This window comes from Anastrepha obliqua, chromosome 1 (assembly GCF_027943255.1).
Source record: "Anastrepha obliqua isolate idAnaObli1 chromosome 1, idAnaObli1_1.0, whole genome shotgun sequence".
Taxonomy (NCBI): Eukaryota; Metazoa; Arthropoda; class Insecta; order Diptera; family Tephritidae; genus Anastrepha; species Anastrepha obliqua.
Window position 1 is genome coordinate 108,566,456 of NC_072892.1, and position 26,412 is coordinate 108,592,867.

The 26,412-nt window shown below is 34.4% G+C and overlaps 1 protein-coding gene across 1 annotated transcript in view; it reads right to left on the reverse strand.

Annotated features, from left to right (window-relative positions):
• Positions 1-5,243: 5,243 nt before the first annotated feature.
• The window catches only part of LOC129235498 (neuroendocrine convertase 2), a 114,914-nt gene continuing 93,745 nt past the window's right edge, over positions 5,244-26,412 (reverse strand). The window contains exons 5-12 of the mRNA XM_054869367.1: positions 21,447-21,523; positions 21,007-21,095; positions 12,172-12,347; positions 11,524-11,837; positions 7,883-8,116; positions 7,199-7,363; positions 6,988-7,105; positions 5,244-6,890 (exon numbers count right to left, since the gene is read on the reverse strand). Of these exons, the coding sequence (XP_054725342.1) occupies positions 6,729-6,890; positions 6,988-7,105; positions 7,199-7,363; positions 7,883-8,116; positions 11,524-11,837; positions 12,172-12,347; positions 21,007-21,095; positions 21,447-21,523 (1,335 nt within the window). The 3' untranslated portion in view covers positions 5,244-6,728. The remainder of the gene's footprint in view (positions 6,891-6,987; positions 7,106-7,198; positions 7,364-7,882; positions 8,117-11,523; positions 11,838-12,171; positions 12,348-21,006; positions 21,096-21,446; positions 21,524-26,412) is intronic.

A 26,412-nucleotide genomic window follows, 5' to 3' on the forward strand; every position in this document is an offset into this window, starting at 1 on the left:
TCGAATGTTATTTTATGTATGTACGTATGCAATTTTGTTTGGTTTTGAATACACTGTATCACCTTAAATAATGCTGTACAATTATAATATTTTTCCACAGTTCATCTCCATTTTATATCTCCAATCTTTATATATTTATTTGTTCATTTTTTATTATTTATATGTATGCATGTATGTATGTATATATGTATTTGCATGTAATTTTATTTATTAGTACACAGTTATTTGTTATATTATTTGTGCACATGCGTGCACTCACATACATACGCATGTATGTTTGTATATACATATGTATGTATGAATCTATATCTTGTCATCCACCAACTTTAACAATTAGCACCATCCTTTATTCACCATACTTTTCATACTTTTTGACATTCATTGTTTCACATTCTTTGTTTTTGTTTTGTTTTTGTTTTCTTGTAGATTATTTTTTAGTGCAGAATTATTAGACAACATTTTTAAATAATTAAATTTGCAACTAATACGCTTTTATTGTTATTGGCCCCCGAAAGAAACTTTTTAAGTGTAAATTATTTATGGATTTTTCGAAAATGGAAATTTGTAAGCAAACATCCCTTTTTTGTTTTTAGAAAATTATGACTTAGTCGAAAAGTTGCAAGCTTGAAAATTTGTGTTATTTGAATTTTTAACACCATTTTGCTTATGAGAATATATAAGTACATACATATTTACGCTTCAATGTGATCACTGTGAGGGATGATCATTTTTTTTGGTTTTCGTTTCTTTTTTTTCAACAGGCTAATAGCTAAAATCTACATAAAATTCAACAAAATTGTTCCTCTCACACTTCACTCTTCTTTTTTCATATATGTACATACGTAAGTTTGTATGCATGAAAGTAGGTATGTATATTTGCAAGTACAATATTATGTTCCTAAATGAGTTTTTTTTTCTACACAAATTATGTATACGTATGCAAATGCAAGTACACACGTATGTATATATGTACGTATGCTTCATAATAATATGTAAGTACGTATGTATTATATATAAATTAAGTTTATATGCACGTGGAAAGGAAGCGTTGGATAAACAACTATTAAAACTTAAATTGTATATAATTGTATGTATGTAAATATTTATATGTATATGTAAGTAGTTACGGCTAGAAGATCCTAAAAGGGCTCAGGTTATAGTACATTTATTAATAAATTTATTTCTCTTGTTTATATATAAGTATGTATGTATGTATGTATAGGCGTGTATATACTTAATTGCGTATGTGTATGTATATTTATTTTACATTTGTTTAAGAAATTTATTTTTTTCATTTTTAGAAGTTTGATTTTTTTTCGGTTGGAAATTTTCATTTAGACGAAATTATTTAAATGTGATTTGAATGATTTTTGTGTTTTCAACTATGTATGTATTTGCAATACATAGTTCACGCTTTACACTCGTATTAACTTTTGTACATCTGTATATTATGTAGAGTAGACATTCATATGCATACATATGTATATATGTGTATGTATGTATGCAATATAGATCGAATGAACTTTCAGTGAAATAGTGTTTGAAAACATCGATTAAAAGATTATTATTTTTTTAATATTTCTAAATAATAGCGTACTTAAACTCAGCTAATAAATATACCGTGGTGCGCAAAATTTTTCGGCAATGCGTTATACTAATATGTAATAAAATGGTATGAAAGTCCATAGAACAAGGAACTTAATAATGGCTTTCATTTATTGAAATAATTTAAATTCAATTCAGCGCAATTAAATTTATGTATGATAACAATTCGGTTTTTAGCTGGCGGTATCTATTCGGAATTTAACAACGAAGTACGACTACCTACATACATATATAAGTGGCTATTGATGCCATAATTTTCGTTCTACTTCATATTTTACCAGCAGTCTAACTAAAGTAGGCACCCTAAGGCCGAAAGGGCCATATGATATAGGTGAGGTCTTTCTCCGAAGAACACTCACTGGTTGTATAAGACCGCTATCAGACCTATCCTCCTTTACGGGATTATAGTCCGGTGGATGGCTCTCGACACAACTACAATTAGAAACAGGCTTTAGAAAGTTCTACGTATGGCGTTTATATGTATCAGCGGCGCTCTTAGAACCACAACCTCTGATGCTCTGAATACTCTTAACTTCTTACCTCCCCTAGACTTGGTTGGTAAACAGAATGCAGGTAACACTGCTGCTTGGCTAGCCGCAATTAATCAATGGTGCGACTAAGGTGTTGAACACTCGGCGATAACACTCGGTCTTGGTCCAACAAATCCTTTTGACTATTGTTTGGATGAACCATATCTTAATAAGTTATTTTGTACTACATATAGAATTACAGATAGATATGAATGGATTAATAATATACCTGGTAAGAAAAACTATCTACGGTTCTTGACTTGTCGATAAAGTTGGCTTTGGCGTTTACTGTAAGAAAACAAAAGTAAGCGTTTGGGCTCGTTTCCTAATCAGTATAGCGTATTTCAGGCTGAAATTCTAGTCATTAATGAGGTTAGGTCTGGTTAGGCAAAAATGTGACTAACTTTAGAGAAATATATATTTACTCCGATAGTCAAACGGCGATTAAATCTCGTGGAGGGACTACCAATTCTATCATTGCTCGCAAATGTCGCGCATCTCTTAACGAGATAGTGGAATATTTCCGCATCCACTTGATATGGGGCGAATAAGCGAGGAAGCGCACTGCCACTCGCCTCCCTCTTAATATGGAGATTGTAGGTGTAGCCCTCTCAACCTACAAATTGCGTGGCACAATTTCATTCACATTTTCACTTCAGACGAGATGGCCCTGCATGTCGTGTTACTAGGTTTAGATACTTTGGCTCATCGTTCTTGAGTGATACTGACGACCTTAGTGATATAAGGGTCAACCAGATCAATGGGTTTCCACCTAAAATACAATTGTTTAACAAGGAGTAGCAGGTAAATTGTTACTGTGGTATCACAATGGATCGGCAAAGGTCAGAGTGAGTTGGTTGAAAGACAGACTGCCTTTTTCATCCACCTACCTCGCTGCCATGGTCTATGCGTTATGGTCGGTCTCTAATTACGACATTCAACGACTGAGAGTTTATGGATGTGTTAATAAGTGATGAATACCTGTGGCAGTCTGTTGATAGTTCATAGGATTCAGCGGCTGGCGGACTGTATGCCTTTTACGTCAAGGATGTTGGTTTTCATGCGCCTTCGAATGGCAGATGGTTTTGTATGAAAACTTCTAGTTGAGTGTGTGAGTGAACTAAGATAAGAGTGTCGAAATAGCGAAAATGTTAAAAAAAATTAAATGTATAAATGTAATAAAGAATATATAGAAAAAACAAACCAGAACAAAAACAAAAATAACAAAAATGTTTTAGAAAAATCTAGAATTACGTCAGCTGATTCTCTAAAAATCCACTGAGAGCATACTGTTCTCTCTAGCAAATCTTTGCTTATTGACTCTGCTTTTTGTCAATTTAAATTAAATTCATCATGTTTTTCATTTCCCCATACATCTGCATTGCCTCTTACTGCCCCTACCCAATATATATATCAATACAAATATTAAAAGAAGAATCCCAAGTTATACCATGCATACCGCAACATATTAAATTAGTTCGAAATTAATTTCTTAAAATATTTAATACATTTTCTTTAATATTTATATATTCTTTCATTGCAAATCTAGTTTTCTTCTTTAAATATTTGTCTAACAGCAATGCCGAAAACTTTTGTCCACCATTGTATGATTTGAAGCTCTGCGCGTTGGAAGATGATTTTTTAAGAACTAAAGTTACACAAAAGCGAATAAAAATTAAAAATATAATAATAATATTTTCATGAATTAATTTAAAGATCAATTTCTGAAATGAGTTGGCATTATAACCAAGGCAGCAGCAAGAACAAATCGCAATGCAATAATTGCCTTTAACCGTTTCTAGTTTTCAGTACCATGTGTATGTATGTATGTATGTAAATATATACATATGGCCCATTTTCAAGATTCATGTGCGTTGTAAGTGTAAATTTTAGTAATCATCATCAAATTGGATTTAAGAATGTTCGTCTAATAAAAAAATATTGATCTGTAGTTATACAGGTGCGTTTACATTTTATCAATGTAAAAAAGTTTAATTCTTGCTGTCTAAAATCGATATAATTCTGTATGCATACAAACAACGAACTAATAACTTTATCTTTGCGGAAATTCTGCGTTAATAGATAATTTATTGTAAAATTGATAAAGAAAAAATATTTGAATACTGCAAAAATGCGAAAAGCGACCAAGAAAACGAATTATTTTTCTTGTCAATTTGAATCATAATCGCATTATAAAATCAGAAATTGATTGACATGAAGAAATCATGCTTGCTCAGTTAAGTTAGACTTAATTCACTTAACTTAGTTTACTAAAATTGCATGCCAATCTACTATTTAAGAATCAAAAGTTAGTTAGAGAGTTGAGTAATTTAAGAATGAGACTTGGTCAAAACAAACTTACCACAAAAGACTCAAGAACTTTTAGATTTTAAATAACTAAGAGCTCAGTTTGTCTAGACTTAATTTACTTTACGTAATTTTTTGCCTAACCTGTTATAAGGAAAGTTGCATCACCGCTTAGTTAAAATTGGACTTAACTTATGGAGCAGTAGTTTGAGAGCGTTGAGAGAATCGGGCTTGCCATATCTTCGATTTTATACGTACATGCATATAAAATATATAATTGGCACTTAAACCCTTTGTTGGCTGATTAACTCAGCTCCTCCTCCTATTTGTGGAGCGCGTCTTGATGTTTTTTCTCAAATGGGGAGACCTACAGTCTTATGGCGCCTACGAATAGTAGATGATTTTTATGAGGAGCTGTTGAAGCTTGGCAGAAATTCACTCGGAGTGCCATTGTCTGCTGAGGAGCGACAGCTATTAGAAAAAACTGTTTCTATCATTGGTGTTTCTGTGTTTCAAGGATTTGGCGACCTCTTCGATTTGAAAATTTTTAATTAGTTTGATGTAGCACTGAATGTAGCATAAGAACCGGGCTATTAAGCAGATGGTTTAGAAGACAAAAAATCAAAATATGGACACTCCACACGCTACAGTTATTGCGATTTTTGTTTAAATTAATTTAAGTTAATACCACACTAACTAAGTTTAAGTAGATTAAGAGCGGAAAAACAGGCTTACCAGATGTTTGGTTTTAATGATCATCAAACAGAACTAAAACCATAGATATTGCAGGATCATAACTGTAGTCAGGTTTTTCTTTAAAGAAAAAACTCTACAGAAAATATAATTATTCTACTATATCGAAAATATTACTATAAAATAAGGCATACGACTTTTATTCCTACACATTTTAAGTCTTAAGCTGACTTTTTTTAACGATAATTAAATTTTCTCTCATACATTAACTTTTCTTTTAGTACAGAAAAATAAAAGTTCAAGTTTAACTGTTACGAAAATCAGCCAAAATATCTCTCATAAAAAAACTGCTTGACATCCGTTTAACTGCACGGCTCCTCTTCCACATCCAAAGCTTCATCAAATAAATACTTTCCAAAAATAATTTTTGCAAACATGTATTTTTAGGAATTTTAAAAACGAAGATATGGTAAGCCCCCCTCTCAACGTTCTGAATTTACGTGAGGCTGGAACTTAAGAAGCTAAAATTTACAGTTAAGTTGATTTAAATTTTAGCTAAAAAATTAAAGTCATAAAATAACAAATTAGGTTAAATTTAATTTCATGAGTTTAAAATAATTTATGCCTCTTTACTTTTGCCCTCAATATTTAACATCGAAACGGATATGAAAAAAACTCATAACCTTAAAACTTTTCGTATTTGGAAGTTTATGTGTGCGACAGCTTTCTCATCGTGATTTTTTCGTTTAAAATATTTTAAACAATAGTTATTTTCGCACCATGGAAATGGTTGTCAAACGAATATATTTGAGGCGAGTTCATTAAAGGGGGTGCACTAGGCAAACAACAAGATTTTGTATATTAGAATGCCATGCCAAAATAGAAAACATAGACTTTGTTTATTGGTGAAGGTGAAATAGAAAAAAGTTAATTTATTTGTCGGCTTGAAATTATTTGAAAATGTACATAATAACTTTTGAATTTAAATTAATTACAAAACAATTACAAATTTCAACGTAAGTAATACGTTTCGTTATTCTATGATGTGCACGATGAAAAAAAAAACAAATCAGCTGGCCTGCCCTCTTTAATAGATTCGTTCTGGATTTGCTATTATAGGCGGAAAAAAATATCAAACAACTGGAAAAAACATGAAACAAAAATAACCAAAAAAAAATTAATTTTCTCAAATTAATTGTCTATTTCCTATATTAAATTAAGTCTAGACTAACTAGGTCTTACGCCTTTGTCCACACATATTTCTTCACTTTTTGTACAATTTAATATTATACATAAAAAAATTGAATTAATTTCTTTTCAGCCGTATACGTAAATTTCTTGGATTTGTATTCTTTTTTGTGTTTGCTTTGGAGTGTTTTGTCTATTGAAAACGGTATTTGCTTTTCTATTGAAACTCTGGTTTGCGGCATGGCCACCTGCTTTAACGTTGACCCGTTGGCATCCACACATTTATTTATCTTTTACTTGTTCTATTGATTTGTGCCTCTCCGCCTTCTTTATATATGTGTGTGTGTGTTCAATTTGTTTCGCCACAGCAATGGAGTTGATTTTTGTGGATAGCTGACATGTCGTCTACTGCATTTTTCTGTCCTCGTGCGCCTTTTTCACTATAGCCAGCTTGGAGTGCGGTGAGGCGGGTGAGAGTGTACGATAGGGTGCCTCTTTGGTGCCATGCAATACCAGCGACCATTCGGTGAGCCAACCTGAACGGGGTTGTGGTGAGTTGAAGCGTGCCTACAAGAAAAATTGTTTATACAAATGAGGAATGATTATTTGAAGAAAATTAAAAAAACAAAACAAAATCATTTATTATAGTTTGTTACTTAAATACCTCCAATTTCCATGTGCCGTGCGGATATTCGCCCCATGAATGTGTAGTCATAAAAGGCCATTTTGTAAAACCGTCACGATGATCATCATCGTTGGCACGTCGTGATAATATCATTGATCTGAAAGTTGATTAAATTTTTAATAAAAAAAAAAAATAAACACAAAAAACACCGGAAATATTACTTCAAAAGCAAGAAGTTTTACCATCTTACCTGGTACCCATTGGCGAAGTAAGGAACAATTCTAGGTCGCCTCGTCTTGTGGAATTCGCTGAGATCACTGCCTGCACGTGCTCCAAATAATTAACCTCGGTATCAGTTCCTTTGCAAGAGTCCGTTTTTATTTCCAAAAACATTGAGCGGCCAGTATAAATTGGGCTGGAAAAGAAGTTATAAAAGCATGTGTTCAATTCGAGAAGAAGAAAATAATGACGCTCTCAGCTCCAATAGGAGTTGAAGGAAAAAAATAATGATAATAATTTTAGAACCTCTTCGTTTAGATCGCATAACAATTTATTCAATCCCAACCAGTTCCGATGTTAATTTTTAAGATTAGAAAGTTTTTATTATTATTTTGAAATATTCCATTCTTTAAATGAACGCGTACTATATTTAAATCAATTCTATAAAGAAAAACAAAACTTTGTTTTATAAAAGATAGAAATTCAGTGTCAAAATTAAAATAGCAGTGGTCATACAAATAATGCCTTCTGACCAAGCTTACAGACAAATTTAAGTAAAACTGCATTGACAAGATTTGCAGATACAAAGATGAAACTAAAATTTAGTTGAATTTCTCAAATTTTTTATTACGACAACATTCTAAGAGTTCACATCGCTGCTACGGAATCTTCAGATTTTTTATCCAGCTTTAGTTTTATGTAAATTTTTACTTACTGCGGTTCCATTATTTCGCCAGCCTCACAATGATAACGCGCTGGCACTGAATGCCATTGTTTTGCCAGTGTCACCATAGCGCCAGCATCCAAAACACCAAAGCCAAATAAGTGATTGAATTCCAAGCCCACACCATTCATAGTCCAGTGGAATCTATTCTTAGCATCGAACAGTGAATTACGCTTTGAAGTTAACACAGTTAAGTGCTGAATGTCGCGCCAAGTGAGCGATGGGCTGCAAAATTAAAAGAATATATATGACATAAAATTTTACATTTCTTATAAGAAGTAATTTGAGCTTAATATAAAGTGGCGCAAAATTAATCATCCTACCGGAAGATTTATAATTATTGCCAATGACATCGTACGTCAATCATATTTGACATTTGTGAACTAGACAAGTGCAGTATAAATATTTCCAAAATAAAATGTTTTTTGTTTACTAAAAAAATTGTTCGAAAACAATTTTGGAAGATTAATTTTGCGCCTCTTTGTATTAATTTCTAATGTACAATTAAAGTAATAGTGACAAGTGACTTTATATTTCGCTTCTGAAATGTTATTTGTATTCAAAATTAGTTTTAATGCGGAGAAGACATCGTCACCACCAAAATTAGCGAGGAGAATTTATTGTTTCGTGATATATTACTTCGCTTTATAGGGCATTGGATTTTGCGTTTAATCCACCTAACATGTTTGAATGCCTCTCTTTCAAATGCAATAGCTCTCGCTTCTCAAAACACATCAATATTCTCGTACACATAGAGTTTGTTCGCCCGAAAACGGAAACTAATAAAAAGTAAGTGGAAAAGCGACAATTTGTGGAAGGCCATATTAAGGAAGAACAATACGCTGGCTCATTCCGCATGATTTTTCGAAAGTATTTTTGCCAAGTACAGTACCAAAATGTTAGACCATCTTCCTTACTCCTTGGACCTTACATTAAAAGATTTTGAAATAGAATTAAGTCATTGAAAGCTAGGAAAAAGAAGGTGAAACTGGGTATCAACTGGGCAGAAGCTAAATGCCGAATAAATACGAATAGTTGGGAGAATACTCAGAGAAGTACACATTGGGAAGTCACCCAAGAACTCCGTCAAGCCAAGTGGCTTATAAGACCTTTTATCTACAACTAGCTGTACCCGGCGCACGTTGCTACTCTGCAGCGCCATCTGGTGGCGAGTGGCATCAATGAGCATATTCTACAAACCTTCTCCGTGAAAAAATACATATTATATATTATATATACCAATTTTTATAATAATCGGTCTAGTAGTTTTTGAGTTCTTCGATGACATACAGACAAACATTCATTTTTATGTATTAAAAGATAGATAGTGATAAACCAAATATTTGGTTTTCTGATAAGTCACTATTGCCTAAATTATCATCTCTCAAAAATTCACATTAGGCATGAAAAAAAGCGTCGGCTCTATCTGGAGGATGATGAACCCACAGAGGATATCTTGTGCAACTGCATTGCTTTGGCAAAGACAAGACTGTACATCTTCCATCGAGATCAAATGGATCCGCATGAAATCAAGAATGCTCCTGTTGCAGATATTTTGAAATTTATCCGAAAAGCAAATACTAAAAGAATTTTGCTACTTTTGCAACTAATTCCTGGCCTGAGGCAGGGAATACCTAGGTTGAATAGAATCTGATGTAATAAATTTAATGGAAGTAGTGCCACTCAATAGGACTAATATTAACTGCTTCTAAAACATGTAGTAGGACACAAAAGATCTTTTAAGTCGAAGTATTGGCTGTTGTGCACACTACAGAGACTAAATTATTATTAGTTCTCTTTCAGGACAGGAGTGATATTGAGTTATCAATCAAATGGCTTTATAATCGAGCGATTTTTCTTTATCGTTGAAAGAAGATTTCTAGACTACCGCAGCATTTTTCAAGCCGAGATCTATGCAATTGATATGGAGGCGAAGTTGGGAAGCATGATGCTTCCTTCCTTAAAAACTCACCTTCTTTGTAAACAGTCAGGCAGCGACTGAAGCCCTCATCTAAGTCATTGATGTGTACGAGAACAGGGAATCAAGTCGAAGCATATAGGCTTGGGAAAACCACTACCGGTTTCTTGTTTTCACGACTTCAGGAAAAATGGATGAACTAATCCGGACACTTTCAGGATACGCCTTCGCTGTAGTCAGTGAATCAATTGTGGAACTGTTATATGGCGACGGACCATGCTTAAGTCCACAGATCAACAACGAAACAGACTGCAGAGAAGTATATTTTTATGCATTACGGGTGTTGTGAGTACAATCTTCGGCGATGCCCTAAACTCTACGCTTGCGAAGCAATAAAAGCAATATGTAGACTCCATAAATATGGTTCTGCCAGAAAGACAAAACCCGAAGAGAAATCTTAAAGATAATCTCCGAATAGTATCCAGTATTTTCGGCACCCAAGGATGATCTTATGCCAATAGTTTTATTTGGAAGGAAATCGAATGCCAATGTGAGCAGCGAAGTAATCCAGAGCGCATTCGAAGAAATTTTACGAATATTTTCTTTACCGATCGGTCCAAAAATAAAATAGGTTCTGGAGACGAATGGTAATTAAACGATTGTAATAACTATCATTACGTTATGGGAGTATCATAATGAATAATTAAGAGGAGATGGAACGGGAAGCAGATTGGAGTTTTTCGAGACAGTCAGGTTGCACTGAAGGCTCTGGATATCGCAAAGCAAACCACAAAGACTGTTCAAGAATGTAAGAAGAAGCTTAATTCTGTTGCAAGACGGAATAAGCTTGTACTTATATAGGTTCCAGGACACCGCGGTATTCAATAAAACGAAATTACTGATGAATTGGCCAATTGACCAGAACCAATAATCGGAATAAACAGGAATTATGAATCGAATTATTGATTATGCATACAATTTACATAAAGGGCGTCTAAAACGCTGCAAACTGCAAAGTATTTTGTGACAAGTTCGAGCAGAAAACTATCGAACTTTCTTCTAAAACTTGGTAGAAAAGACCTTCGGTTAATGGTCGGTATTATTACAGGACACATCTCATGGGGTCAGCATATGCCCACCAGTGGAATCATTGAGTACCCGATTTGCCTGCATTGAACATTTTCTCTGTGATTGTCACGCCTTTGCTAAAGCAAGGCTATGAATTTTGGGTTCCGATGTTATGAGATGAGAAAAATTCATTCTCTCAAAGTGGAGGAAAGTTTTAGATTTGCCACAGAATCTAGAAAATTCTCAAAGGACTAGCTATCTTTCTCTCTGTCTCTATTCTAACCTATCTCTTTCTTTCTGTTGCTTCTCTTCTTTCCTCCTTGACTAGAGCTTCGAATACAATGGGCTTTTTGACCTGAGTGTTTTATGAGTTCCCATTCTCTCGGTGCATGCATCTTGGCTCGTCTTTTTCAAATTTCAACTATTATCTATATTGTATTTTTTGTTTGTGTTTCTTTGGTCTGTAACAAATCAATGTAAGCGAAATGTGAGCTTAATGAAAAATTAATTTAACTAATGATGGTCAGCCACTTTTCAAACCTACTCTACCACTAGTAAATATCTAAATATAGTATTAAAATATGTAACACATAATATACTATATATTTGTATGTGCATATATACATATGGCTGTGGAAATACTTACTTTGCTTCGAGCGCCAGTGCAAAAACCCCGGCGGCCTCTGGCGCCGCTGCACTCGTTCCAGAATGTGTAGTCGTACATTTGCCATACAAATCAGTGGTAGCCACTCCAGTGTTAGGATCCTTGGCACCATTACTAAATGTGCTGGCCAGCGTTGAACTACAACTCTCATCGTAGTGTGCATTTTGTCCATCGTTAATGGCACTGTTAATGGAAATTGTCCACATTGAGGCTGCATAACCATCGCAATTGCAATCATCCTCTTCTCCGCCATCTCCTGATGCCCACACGTAAATATTTCCCAAACCATTGCGGCCCTGCGAGAGAACAAACGATATTAGATGGTAATGAAGTTAGCTCTAGATGCCATATGAGCAATGACCACTTTCATATGAATACATACATATGTATGTGTGTATGTAAGTATGTACACAAGTGCATATGTATCCATTTACATTTAGGACTGTGAAAACAAGTGTAACAAGTTGTTGCCAGCTACTTGGTGGGTATGTATGGATATGCCCCTCGGTATGCCCCTCGGTATGCCCCTATGTATGTATGTGGAATTGGAAGTGTAGAGATTGATTTTGCTTGCGCATTTCTAGCGTATCTATGCCTACACTCACTCTCTCGTTCACTGTTTTTGCTTACCTCATTTACACCCTGCACTATGGCACGCATAGTGGCATTGCGTGGTCCGTCAACTGTTTTGCCATCATCGGTGGGTCCCCAGGATGCGCTATAGATGTGTATTTTATGCGGTTCATGACCCATCGAATTGGCCTCGATTAAGTCGGTCATGTACGGCTGATCCAACATGCGTATGCCTATGTATGGAAAAAAAGGGAAAGTGAAGTCAAGGGTGTGCGTCGTAACATATGGTTTTATGTACGCAAAACATGCATGCTTGTACTTATGTATGTACGTACATGTGTAATCTTGTTTGTATAATGCAATTAATGCACACAAGTACAAGGTGCTTTACCAAAGTAAATTGGACTTTTAAATATGAGGACAGAATTTTTGTGTGTTTTTTTTTTTTTTTTTACAAATCAATTTAAGCGGGTCTTCAATGGGTAGAGAAAAACATATTCATTATTATTATTTAATTAAAACACAGAATAATTGCGATGTGGCTTTTTCCATTGAAGTATTAAGCTCATGCACTAAATATAGCATCGAGCCGTGCATTCCATATTGGGCGTAATTTTATTTTTTGCGTTAAATGAACTTAAATTTCAATTTTCGAGATGGGCGGCCGCCATTTTGGAAATAAGAAGAGATTCATTTTTTGAGTTAATCTCATGAACCACAAGAAACATGGAAACTTTATCAATAACATTTTTGTAGAAAATAAGGTTATCTACAATTTCTTATAACTTTTATTTGCAGCTGTTATAAAGGCCTTTCCAATAAGAGGTGTTATTTTGCTATTCAAAGAAAAATGCTATTTTTTAATATAAATGATCGGATGTTTATTTCATTTTGAAGAGGAAGGTATGCCGTTAATACTTGAAAATAACATCAGGCAAATGACCACCACGACGCTTACATATCCTTTTCATGAAATTTTCCATAACCGAATTGCAAAGTGGCTGCTGCCCTATGTCCTCGATAGCCTCACGAATTCCATCTTTGAGGTTTTGAATCGACCCTGGGCTGTTGGCGTAGACCTTCTCTTTCACGTGGCCCCAAAGAAAAAAATCACAAGGTGTTAAATCACAAGATATCGGTGGCCATTTGTGATCACCTCCTCGAGAGATAACTCGGGTCGGAAACTTTTCCCGTAAAAGATCAATGGTTTCGTTGCTTGTGTGGCACGTAGCGCAGTCTTGTTGAAAATAAACGTTGTCCAGATCAATACCATCCAATTCCAGCATAAAAAATCGTTAATCATATCTCGATATCGCAATCTATTCATTCATAACACCTGTTATTGGAAAACCCTTTATTAAAAAAACTATTGTACTTGTATATATGAAATCAGTTAGGTTTGAAATTCCACGTGCATCTAAATTTAAAATATCTCAATTTTTGTGGAAAAACAAAAATGTGGAATATTTCCTAGAGATCGAAATTAAAAATAATTTAGATTGATAGAATTTTGAAAGAATAATAATAGTTTTCTTCTTTTGTTCTCTTTTACTGCACTTCCTGCTTCCAAGTGCGTGCTTCTTTTTTCTCAGAATCTGTATCAACATAATCCTTTGGGAAAACTGACATACTAATTTCGAAAAATCCCTCCGTTAGTCACTACCTTCCATTACCTTTATTTCATTCGTGCCAATAAGAAGTCGAGCTTCCAAAACAGCCTCCAGTAACTGATCAAAGTCCGCCAAAATAACAGGCTTCCTATCTCCTCATTTTCTATGTATCTCGAATTCAAAGAAGCCTTCAATGTAAACATCTTTTAATGCATTTGATTGCTGAGATATGATCTTTATAACGAATAGGTATAGATCTGTGTCCTGCTACATTTCTCATGAAAACGGTCATATTTTTCATGAGGTTTGATGATGCGTGAGCGGTCACTCGTAAATTATCTAATCCTTTAGCTGTAAACTGAGCTGAGCTCGTTTTTTATGTGGTATCCCCCGTAGCCCTAATCCACGAATTACTGGTTATAAAATTTTGCTTTTTTAGAAGGTCCAGGCTGTGGCTCAGTTTCTTCTAAAGCTTAATACTCATTTATTGATTGTTTTAACATATATCCTTTAAAAAACTTTGCTATGAGTTATTATAGGTGGCACAAAATTAATTAGATTTATAATTTTTGCAAATGTCGTCGTACGTCAATTATATTTGACACTTATGAACTAGAAATCTGCATTATAAGAAAAGATCAAAGTAAAGATTTCCATCCCTCAAAATCATTTTTTTTACCATATTTATTCAATAACTTATTCAAAAACAATATTGAAAGATAATAATTTTGTGCCACCGTGTAGATCCTTGACTTATTTTTCAAAGAATGTCCGTATCTAAGAAGCTACTTTGAGTGTGAACTCGAACCTTTTCCGTTAGTATTCTTCTCTGCAGATGGCATGCAAAAAGGTATAAAGTTCGCGTTATTCAATGTTTCTCAGTTTACATGATAGACCCAAAAAATTAATCACTTTTGTTTTCAAAGTGGTGGCCGTAATACATCACCCCCAACCCAAAAACTGGAATTTAAGCTCCCGACGGCGATGGGTTTCATTTAAAACAAAAATAAAATTGCACCCAATGTGAAGTTCTGGGTTGGCTCTTTTTTTGCCCGATTTTATTGTATTACACAGTCCTGTGAGGTACAGTTTCTAAAACGGCTATGGGTGTTTCTTGAAGGTTTTTTTGTGCTGAAAACGAGTATGACCTTGAAAATGTTCCAGCACGTCAGGATTTTTGGCAATTTGTGGTTAAATAGTCAGAAAATGAAGATTTTGGCCATTTATATGATTTTTTTTGAGAAAGGTAAATTTTTTTTTTATTTTCCACAACGGCATCGCAAAGTACTACTCTTCAGCTTTGAAATCCATTTTTTTAAATATTTTTGAGGTTAATATGAAAAAAGTTATACTATTTTTCAGCATAAAAAACCTTCAGGAAACACTCATAGCGGCTTTAGAAACTGTAAAAAAGCGAGATTTCGCAGGCCTGTGTTATCAATATTCCTTTCATAACGATTTTTTAGAAATATTGTGCTACCAGTGTTCAACACATATTGGTCCGCATGTTTGAACTGCCAATCATTTTATATTACTTCTGAACTTCATACGACCAACAGTCTTCAATTCTTGATTTAATGTCATTTTGTGAGTTTGTGATCAAAATTTTCTAAAATGTGCACTGAAAGATGCCAAATTCCTTGATTTAGCTCAATTTGAACTGCAGCTCTTACGGTATTTCGCGCACTGAGTTATCATACTGCCACAGAGAATTCAATTCTGAAAAATTTGACTTGAATTTATTCTGTTTTGTTTTTCTCATTCCCAAGTCTGTCGGTTCCAACGATTATTATGACGGAAAATTGGAGTAATTATTCTTGACGTTGCCACCACCGACTGGTACCAAATTTCGTTAAAAATGTCTCCTCGTTTATGAACTTAATAGCATTTTAACACAAATAAACAGTTTAATTTAAACTTCAGAGCTCAAGCTGGGATGCTCTTTGGATGGTTTCTACATACAGTTATTAAGTTTTGTTTTTAAGTCATCATCAGTACAGTACAGTACACACCGCGTCAAATATATAGTACATCAGCAATTTAACCAATTTGAATTATCCTTCCTCGAAAAAAAATCTTATGGATGCAGTTTTCGAGTTTTATGCAAACATCAGAAAAAACAACAAACAACTTTTCATTCCAATTCCACGGTTTTTAATCAGAATTTCTAGAAAGAATTTTGCTACGTAATTTTATTGCTTATTCATTTTTAGTATAATAAAGTGCAAGTTTGAAGTGTTGCATTCGTTATAGGAAAGAACTATGAGGAAAAAAATTAAAAAAACCAGCGCGATTTTTCAACAACTTCAATATTTAAGGTCGTGCCAATAATAGAGGGCATTACAAAAGACTCGTTCAGGTTTTGTTTTAAAATACAACTTGTAAAAAGTTAGACTCTTTTAGAATTCACTATTTTTATTTTAAATGCGGCGCTTAACAATTATATGTGAAAATGACATTATTTAAATGTACACCAAGAGCCCGTTACGCCTACACGTAAAACCCACCAAACAGTCGATTCATGACTAATTGTTGAGAACGTCGAGATATCGATGTTGAAAGTTGCTCAGCAACACTTTGCGCTACAGCAGCAATATTCTCAACAGAACGTCTAATTTTCGATCTGTCAGTCTTTTTTTATCCTCGACAAAATCAGCTTCTTTAAATTTTTCCACAAACCTTTGAATTGACGATTATTTCCACCTAGAAAATTTTGCGATCGTTGTTCTTAAAGATCGACCATTTTCATAGTAAGTTGACGCGTTCTATCGTCTAAAATTCTACCCTATCTACTTGACAAATATCCAAGAAGATATACAAAATTTATCGTGTAGAAATTAGTCACGACTTACATCAAGGCGTCACTTTTGAAAGACCCCACAAAAAGTTTTTATTTCGATATATCTAATCACTCTGTTCTCATTCATCTAAGCCAGTTTAAATTTATGTGTTAGTTGATTTTTTTGCAATGGAAAGAATGACATACCGTGTAATAATAAAAATATATGGTCTTTCATTTCCAACTGTGCATCGCTCGATTTTGAAGTTTAAACGTGGTCGTAAAAGCATTGAATATGAACCACTTGTTTTACATGCAGTATTTCATGCCGAAAAGCTGTTTGGAAAGTTTGCCGAATTTTCTAGAGCTTCCATCATTATAGAGGAAGTTTATTGAAATTGAGAGAGATTATAATAGAAAAACTACACTTAAAGATTCAGATTCCCTTACTTTTTCTTTCTGTGTGAACATTTTTTCATTTTTCTCCTAAATAATACTCCAAAATTAGTAAAATGATTTTTGTAATGTTACAATAATAATATTTTGAAGTTCTTTTATTAAAAAAAAAGATTCATTTACTCTAAAAATTGAAAAATATCACATTTAAGAGATTAAGATATCTCAGGGGAGACAACTTTGGGTAACTGACTCAGCTATAAGCAGTAATATCTACAAATGGCAGTATGCTGTCAAGCTTAGACGCCAATAACCTAATAATATTCTGAAACCGCACAGACTGGATATAGTCATGCTGTAATTAACCGTTAAACATGTTGGTAGCGAGGATGTAGCAACAAAATGGTGCGGAAATGCTAGTTGGATTCAGGATAAATCCCGACTTTAACCAACAAACCACCTACCAGATAGAACCAGTTTGAAGCTGAAAAGAACAAAATATAGAACTCCAGACGACTAGAAATAATGACTAATCAGTTAGTTTCTGAAACCGAATGCCAATTAACCAAGTTATAATAAGAAAACTATTTCTCTCAGCATAAGTTTTAAATATAGGGGACATTTACAACATTTTTTCGCATGGTTACCGAATCGGCTAGTATCTCAAGTTTGAAACTGACAGTAGGCATGAAACTTCAAATGGTAGGCACCATTTTTTCTAATAGCGTTCACTTCTTAGCAGGGAGTGTCAAAACTCTGAGTGTATTTCTGCTCCTCATACAAAACCATCTAGATGACATAAAACTGTAGATCCCTTCATTTGTGGAAAAACATTAAGAGATACAATATAAACTGGAGTAGGAGCTTGACCAAGTGTCCGACAAAGGATATATACATTACATTACACATTACGTGATGGTGGATTTGCCAGAAAAAAAATTTTATTCATTAAAAAAAAAAAAAAATTACGTGTTTTAACCCTCAAAATTAGAAAACATTTAATTGTATGAAATTACACAAAATTGCGGCGGGGACGTATTTCTTGCCGTCAGTTAATTTTACGTGGCAAAACTGTGTCAAAATAATTAGATTAAATTTTTTTATAACAATGAACTTCAACGGTTGCCTCACAAATATAGCAAACAAAGCGATTTTATTATAAAATTAAATTTATTGTAACCACAAAATGTCAGCTGAAAACCGTCTGTCTCCGTCGCAACTCGTTACCCGCTACTCCGCTGCAATTCTGTTCCCTGGAGTAGAATAAATAGTGTCATTGAAATCTAGAGTTCCTTTGCTCCATAATATTCTACTAAATATTACCATCTGTCAATAGTGCGTTGAGATACCTTGGGTGTCGATTTTCAAGTATGGTTTTATGTACCAGTATGGTTCTCGTACACCAGTATTTTATTGTTTGTGTTCTTAGGATAGCACTTATGGCCCATTATTTCTCCATATTTTCACCGCATTCATGGCATCACTGCGGGTTAGGCGCAAAGTGCCAGGGGAGAAACTTGCAATTGTTTTGCACTTTTTGCAGCACGGGATGAGAAAAGAGTTAATGCCCCGAACATTAACTCTTTTATTTCCAAAAGACATGCGGACTAAGCCGCAAGTGGCACTTTATTTTTTAGTTATTATTTTTCGGAAAAACCACCAATCTTAAAATGCCACCACAGCAATCGATTGCGTATACGCCATGCAGTCTAAGAAATCTAATGAGATGCAGTAAGCTTGAAAGCGCCTTAGCAACAAACTAATGATTTGTATATTTATTTTAAAGCTGTGGTATGTACATTAAAAATTTTCGAAACTTTTTCTAAAATCTAGCTTTTATTTCAAAGACTTAGTAAAGTAAAGTTTTTCAATGCAGATTCGTATTCAGCGCGCGCAACTAAGTAAAAAATAAAAAACAAACGGAAAAATGGATTTTACATGTCTGCTGCGTATGCCAATGCATATGTATATACACTACACATATTCATATTTATATATAATTCAAACTCTGACTATAACTAAAAAAAAGTCGCTCGGACAATAATGGAGCAATTTTGTATAGCATCTAATTTATGATTATCATAAAATTGCAATGCCCGCTGTTCCATAGAAAGCTCGAAGCGCGCGCTCGTGTAAGTGTCTACATAGATATATACGAGTATAAACATACTATTCAGGAAGCATTTGTACATTCAATATACTTATAAATACGCACATGCACATACATAATTGCGGTGGCGATAAGGGTGCATGCGTTGTGATTTTCGCTGCAAATCTGGAGTAAACAATCAAATTGAGTGTGCAACTTAGTTTTATGATAGCCATTAGCTTGTTGTTGCAGTCAGATTGACGTAATTTATGAAAGATACGTATGTATGTATGCGCATTTTACACGGATCTAGTTTTGCGCAATTTACTCCATACTGACGCTGAGTTGCGAAATTTGGTTTGAATTTATTTGTATTTGAATTAATTTGTATTTACTTAAGTTTAAGTAGCTATGTGTGTGTGTATTTTGTTGTTGTATAGTAAATATTTGTTTAAATAGTTTTGGAATATAGGTTTCTTAGAATCAAATTCAATGAAAATTAAAGTGGTAAGAGTTAGAGATATTCATTAAAAAATACTCAAAATCACAGAGTAAAAGATTATCGGAAACGGCAGCAAAGACACAACCCATTTTGGTGTATAGTTCAAACAAAGTTACTTCATGTGCTAAGTTGATAATTTATTCAATTCAATTAAATTCAGTTTTATTCTCACTATGATTGCAAGCATCTTCCAAGTGGAGGTGTATGCCATCTGTCTATGTGCAGAGATCAATTCAGATAGGAATCTCCGGAATGAGCAAATTGCCATCTTGAGCGACAGTCAGGCGGCAAACAAAGCACTGCCAACCTGTGAGATTAAGTCCTCACTGGCCCTTGAGTGTATCAAGAAACTCAATTTGTTAGGAACGCGCTATCGTATCTGGCTAATTTGGGTTCCAGGACACAGAGATATAACTGGGAATGATGTAGCGGACGTATTGGTAAGGGAGGCTACGGCCTAGTTACTAATAGAAGCCGATCTCTTCCTTGCAATTGAGCAACACACTATCTAGGAGAAGCATAGGAGTGCTTATTTGGCACCTTACTACGCTCAGCCCAACCCAGCTCTCTGAGTAGAGGGCACAAAAGGCCATTAGGTCCAAGTGAAAACATCAAATCAAATCTATCTATTTATAATTGCAGTCGTAAATGAAATATTAGTTTGAGTAAAAAGAAATCCATTATTTTTGAGTAAAATTTTTGCGCAAATAGCTTAAAACCGCTTTATGGTCGATCTTTAGCTGCTGGACGATGCTACAACTACTAACATGCCGGTAAACTTCGACTGCTTCTGTGATTTTGTCGATATTTTCACCGACGGGCCTGTCTGTGCGCAGTGCATCTTTAACACCCAAAATGTTTGAACGGAATCAACGAAACCAAAATTGCGCGCAATTAGCTGTTAAAGTTTCGGCACCATAAGTATCATTCACTCGACACAGCGGGCTGACTTGCATAATCGCCTTCCTCAAAGCAAAACTGTAAAATGTACCGAATTTTCTTTTTTTGTTGACTTCCATTGTTAACGTCCTCTAACTCACAACTGAATGGAGCAAACAAGAAACAAAATAATTTTTTTAGTGTGAAATGTCACCTTGACAACGAGTATACACTTTAAATTGTTTGATCGATACTTTACGAGATATCGATCACTAAGCCATTTACCGAGAAAATAATGGATTTCTTTTTTGATTAAGAAGCTTCAAATTGTTTCATTTATTTGGGGTAAAATTTTCTGCCATTGCTTGGGTTATTCTTCTCCATTCTAACGAAGAATAAAAAATTAGGGAAAAAATATCGCTTATATATGAAATAAAAACGAGCAAAGGAGGTAAAAACTTCCTACAGGAACGTCAGATTTGCAGCCTATCTATAAAGGTTCAGACAGCTGAATAATCTGTATATTTATATCCCTACAAACAAGCTAGCATAAGCCACCCTAATGCAGATTATTATACATCAAAGAATAAGTTTTATAAATTTATATTTGTTTGTGTTTTGAAGAAAACCAACTCACCTGCAATTTTACTGTCATAAGCCACGCCAACGCCGCATATACCGTTATCTCTTGCGGCAGCCACTTCACCGGCGCATCGTGTGCCATGACTGCAAGTAAAAAGAAAAAGATTGAGAATAGCAGAATCGAAAGAATCAAGGGACGTTTGAAAAATAATATAGTCGCATATATGCATGTATAGTTTGCTTCTAAGTGTCTATGTAATATATGAACATATACATGCATGTACGTATATGAGGCTGACAAGTGAAAAGGATTTTGTTACTGTAGTGCTGGTGATTGTCAATGCAAAAGCTTACAAATTGCGTTAATATAAAGAAATTATATAGATGCATATATATACTGCACATACATACAGACATAAAGTTACACATATATGCATGTACAAATGTGCAATAATGTCAGTGTGCATCTTTGTGCTTAGAAGAAGATTAACTCACCTATTGAACCAATCGTCGGTATAGCGCGGGTAAGGAAACGGGTCATTGCTGCTGAAGTCGTAACTAGCCTCGGCATTCTGTGATAAAACAATGTTGTTGTGAATAAGAATATTGAATATGTATGAGGTTATGTGCGATACAAAAGAAATACATATTTACTTGTATTGTAAAATACTTTGCATAAGTAATTAAGGAATACTTTAAATAAGTAAAACTAGGCTAGTGATGAAGATACCTATATAGATGAAGATATGTCGGCATAGTCCTTTTTATTTGTGTAGCATGCAGGCTTGCCATACTACTTCTAATAGTAATAAATCTTAACAAGAAAGAAAAAGTCCAATAAGGCAAGTGTATGAAGAGAAAAATGGAAAAAGAGCAGCAAACTGCGTGGTACAAGGAGCATTGTCACTTCAGTCAACACGAGATGGGTTGGTAGTCTGACATGTAACATTACAAAAAGAGTTCGGGTAAAATGGGACGTCAGGCGCTCCAAGACGGTACTTAAAGTAAAAAAAGTATTTATGTTAGTTGCTTTGATCAGAGGCTACTGTCTCCTAGGTTGACATGCTCGAAGATTGAACGTATCTCATTTCGACTATTGCGAAAGCTGCAGGAATGGCGAGGAGGGGGAGTCATATATCTGCTTTATCACTGACCTGCATGACAAGCCACTAGTTTAAGCTACTTTGGCTCTCGTTCTTGATTTATGCCAATGACCTTAGAGATATAATGGATCAATGGGTTTACACTTAAAAAACAAACGGCTCAACAAGGAGTAGCGCTAAACTACTATATCACAATGGTATCACAATGAATCGGCAACGGTATAAGTGAGTTGGTTTGGAGCCTGACAATGTTTGTAGAATCGACGAAAATTACCCGTTAAGGATTAAAAAAGATTATGAAGATGATGGTAGCTGCATTCTTCACGGTCAAAGAATAAGTTGTGAAGTTTTGCAAAGCTGGACGTTAACACAAACTGGGGAAATACGGAGGTTTTTCCTAGGCGTCTTATTAGATAGAGCCACTTGGTGCAGGCCGTTCAGAGTCAACTTTAAACTGAAGGTTCCTCCATTTTTGGATCAACAACCATATATATATACCTATATACTAATATTGTTCCATTTGTGAAACAATATCAAGACGCACGCCACAAAAGGAGGAGAAGCTCGGCCGCCGTAATTCACCTACGGACAATTTTTAAATCGACCTACTCAATCGGTTCACGCATTTCTATTAGAGAGGCCTTATTATTATTTTCTCGGTCTCAGGCCAAGAGCGGATAAACCACAACTTGTCTGCTCGTCAGCGACGTAATTTCTTGGGACTCAATATCATTCAATAGAGTATTCAGGCTTTTGTTTTTGTTTCCTTTTTGGAAGGTGAACTGGGTCATAGCAATCCTTTTCTAGCTTGGCAATAAACAACCGTTCTGCAGAGATCTTGGCAATTAATGAGCATTTCAAACCTTTTGCTAGAACCTCTGCCTGAAATAGAGTAGGCCATATGCTCATCGCCGTAAAGAGTTTAGTCCTATTTCATATTCATATATGTATCCACAGTAGTTCCCTTTTGTTGTACATTTCTTATCCATCTGTGTGCCGATGCGCATAACTAGGGTCGAAAGTTAGGGCAAACTAAAGTAATTCTGCAAAATTCTCGCCGTGAGTATCTGACCAGGAACTTCTTACCAAACTTAGGTAGGTAGGTGAAATGGTTGAAGTACCAGTCTGGCACAACCCAAGTAGCACTAAAGCGGCGTTTTGATACCATTTTGAAACCTCCAACAGGCAGATATCTATAGCCAACCACTGCTGCTGATGTAACGATGAAGGTTTTGTGGGAATTAGGTTGGAACACTGCCCCAGGCTGTTGAAGAAAAGGGCACTGACGTTTACAGAGAAAGCACTCCTTCTCTAAAAGGTCCCCAGAGCTTCTGCTCTGGAGATCAAATGGTAAGCCTATCTTTTCTGTATGTGTGACGATCGCCCGTTAAACACAGCTACCAGCGTGGAATTTGAATGGCATTTATGTCCCAGGACTTTCTGCATCCTGCGTCTATTGTATGTATTGTGGGGTCAAAAGGTTTTCGTAATAGCACACGAAGAAATGGAACCACATCTGTTCTGCGCTTTCCTGAGAAACCTGAAAGTTCTCACCAGAATAACTGCTTGTCATTCATTTTCTGGTTATGCCACATAAAATATGCATCGTTGCAGTTAATTAAGGCTGCTTGCGGAAAAGTTTGATGCGTAATCAATCCTGAAAGGAACTCCATTGCTGCAGTTGAACCTTACAAGGTAGACTTTCATGGTGGCTTTTAGAGTTTATTTACCCGAAGCATGAGGGGTTTTTACAGCGCTTTCAGTCATCATAATAAGTTATTATTGGACGAACGAACATACAGTAAAGCTACCAAAGCAAGCATACACCTATGTTCATAATAAGAGCAACCAGTCATGTTGCAAAGTTTTGACTATTTATTTATTTATTTTTTAAAAACCATAGTTCATACAACTGAAAACCATATAAGAAAAAATCGCGAATTTTGAGCTTTTTGCACAAACAATTTTACACTAAAATTTATTGAGCTACAAAACTGTGTATTCAAAATTTTTTAGAAATTAGGAAGTTGGAAATTTTAATGAAAATTCGATACATTTTTTATAGATTAGCATAAATTTGAAATTTTAAGTTATTTGATTTATATGGTAATATTAACTATATTTTTATAAAAAAAAAAATCAATAGCTAAAACATCGCAATATGCCGCGCTGCCTTAATTCTGAACAGAGGTGCAGTAAATTTCATGAAAACTTTTTGTCAACATTTATAGAATTGCTAGTTGCTGTTCAAAATTAAAAAAGCAAAAAAAAGTCTTTCACCTTGTTAAAACTCATCAAAGGCTAAACAATACACATACATCTTTACAAGGCGCCTATCGTTTGCCGCTCACTCATCCTTAAGCTATGCTATAAATATGCAACTACTACTTTGCCAAATGGCGCGCACGCACATAACTTATTTATTTTTACTTATATTTTTTACACTTGAGTAGTGTCATGCGTACATAGATACTTGTACATATATCGTTTGTATGTGGCTTAATTGCCTTCGCAAGTGCGAAAGCAAAACAAAATGTATAGCCCGAAAATAGTTGTGAGCAAATACTTGTGAAAAATAAACATAAACATGAAACGAAGAAACATTTAGCCCCTCATTACACACGTGTCGAAAATTTAGTGGTATTTTACACTCAATGCTTTTAAAGGTTACAGGCTAAAAGTTCAAGTGTAGAAAGTTGAATAAGTAAGTGGGCACGACCGAAAAGCATTGACATAATAATTTTTCAGTCAACACAGTCAAAAAGCGTAATTCGAAGAATTTTGTACCCTACTACAAGTACAGATATATGATTTTTTTTCTATACATAGAATATAAGGTATATTGAGGCTTTTTCTGAGAAACATTTCCACGTGCATGGTAAACATTTTTAAAAATTTAAATTTTAAAAGATTTTCTTCAAAAACACTAACTTGTTTTTCATTTGGCGGATTTTTTATGTAGTTGGAGTTCTAATTTGGGTTTGCGGAGGACTCTGTAGTATCACGTGCGATCTGTATTCAAAGTTGATGGATGGATGCGGGCATTGCAATACTTTCTGGAATATTTTTATAAGGCAGCCTCACAATTGCTGTACCTAATAAAAACTCCCAAAAAGCTATACTGGGAAGAGTCACTGCGGTACCTCTAGAGAAAACTACTTTGTTAAACAGTCCAGTCAATATTCTCACTCAACGCTTTAAATTGTTTTTGTAGTGTAAACATTTTTGGTAGGTACTTATTTATATCATTTTATTCTTGAAACAGTCCAGTCAATATTCTCACTCAACGCTTTAAATTGTTTTTGTAGTGTAAACATTTTTGGTAGGTACTTATTTATATCATTTTATTCTTGAAATCATACGCATTCGACACGTAGGTTGAGTTAATGACTGAATGAGTTCGCATTCATTAAAATCATTTTACCCGAAGGGTCATGTCACAGCGTGAATTAATTTCAGTTCTTGCTGATATTTACGCAAACTCATTTAAAAACGCATAAATTTAATAAGTACATAGACTAATTTTATACAGGCTTTTAAAATTATATTACCATACTAGATAAATTTGTGCTTTTGAAAAATATGCATTGTCTACTTTTTAATTAATATTACAGTACTAATGTTAGCCGATTCGCCTAACATAGTTTATATTTTGGAGTACAGTTTTGCTCTCATTTTGCCGATTGCATTCAACTATCGTGTAATCTCAGTTGCCGATGTTGTTTTGTTGTATGCGGTAATATCATTGTAGAAAGTGTTGTTGCTTTGTAATTATGAAGCTCGTATTAGTCGATTCCACTAATAATGAACATTAATGTTACTTTCAGCATTCTTTTTCGCAACATTTTGCTCTCGAGTGAAGTACGTGGTAAATAGCTTGCGTTTTTTGTGCATTCGCTATGTCAGTAGGAAAAATGAGTTTCACAAAAACTTAAGAGACAATTTTATAAAAACAAAGCGCGCAATGAACAAGTTTACTTATGCATGTGCAGAATGCAATAAAAGCAAATGTGAAGAGCACAAAGTTGAAGTATACAACAGTTGCTTTTAAAATGAGAAACATGTTTTTTAATTTATTTTTAATGAATTTCCGGTATGCAATTTTTTTGACAAAAAAAAAAAGTATGTTTCTTACGAAAGTATTTTTTATTAATGAATTTTTGAAATTCAAGAAATTTGAAATTCAACAGAAGCGCAAAATATTTATTTTATTATACTTGAAACAAATAAAAATAAAAATATATTAATCTTTTGTTGATGATTGAAGCCTACGAACCGAAAAAAGTCTTAAATATATCATATGTTAGTCGAATTGACTAAGAATTCAAAATATGATTACTTCTCTAGGTTTAACCAAA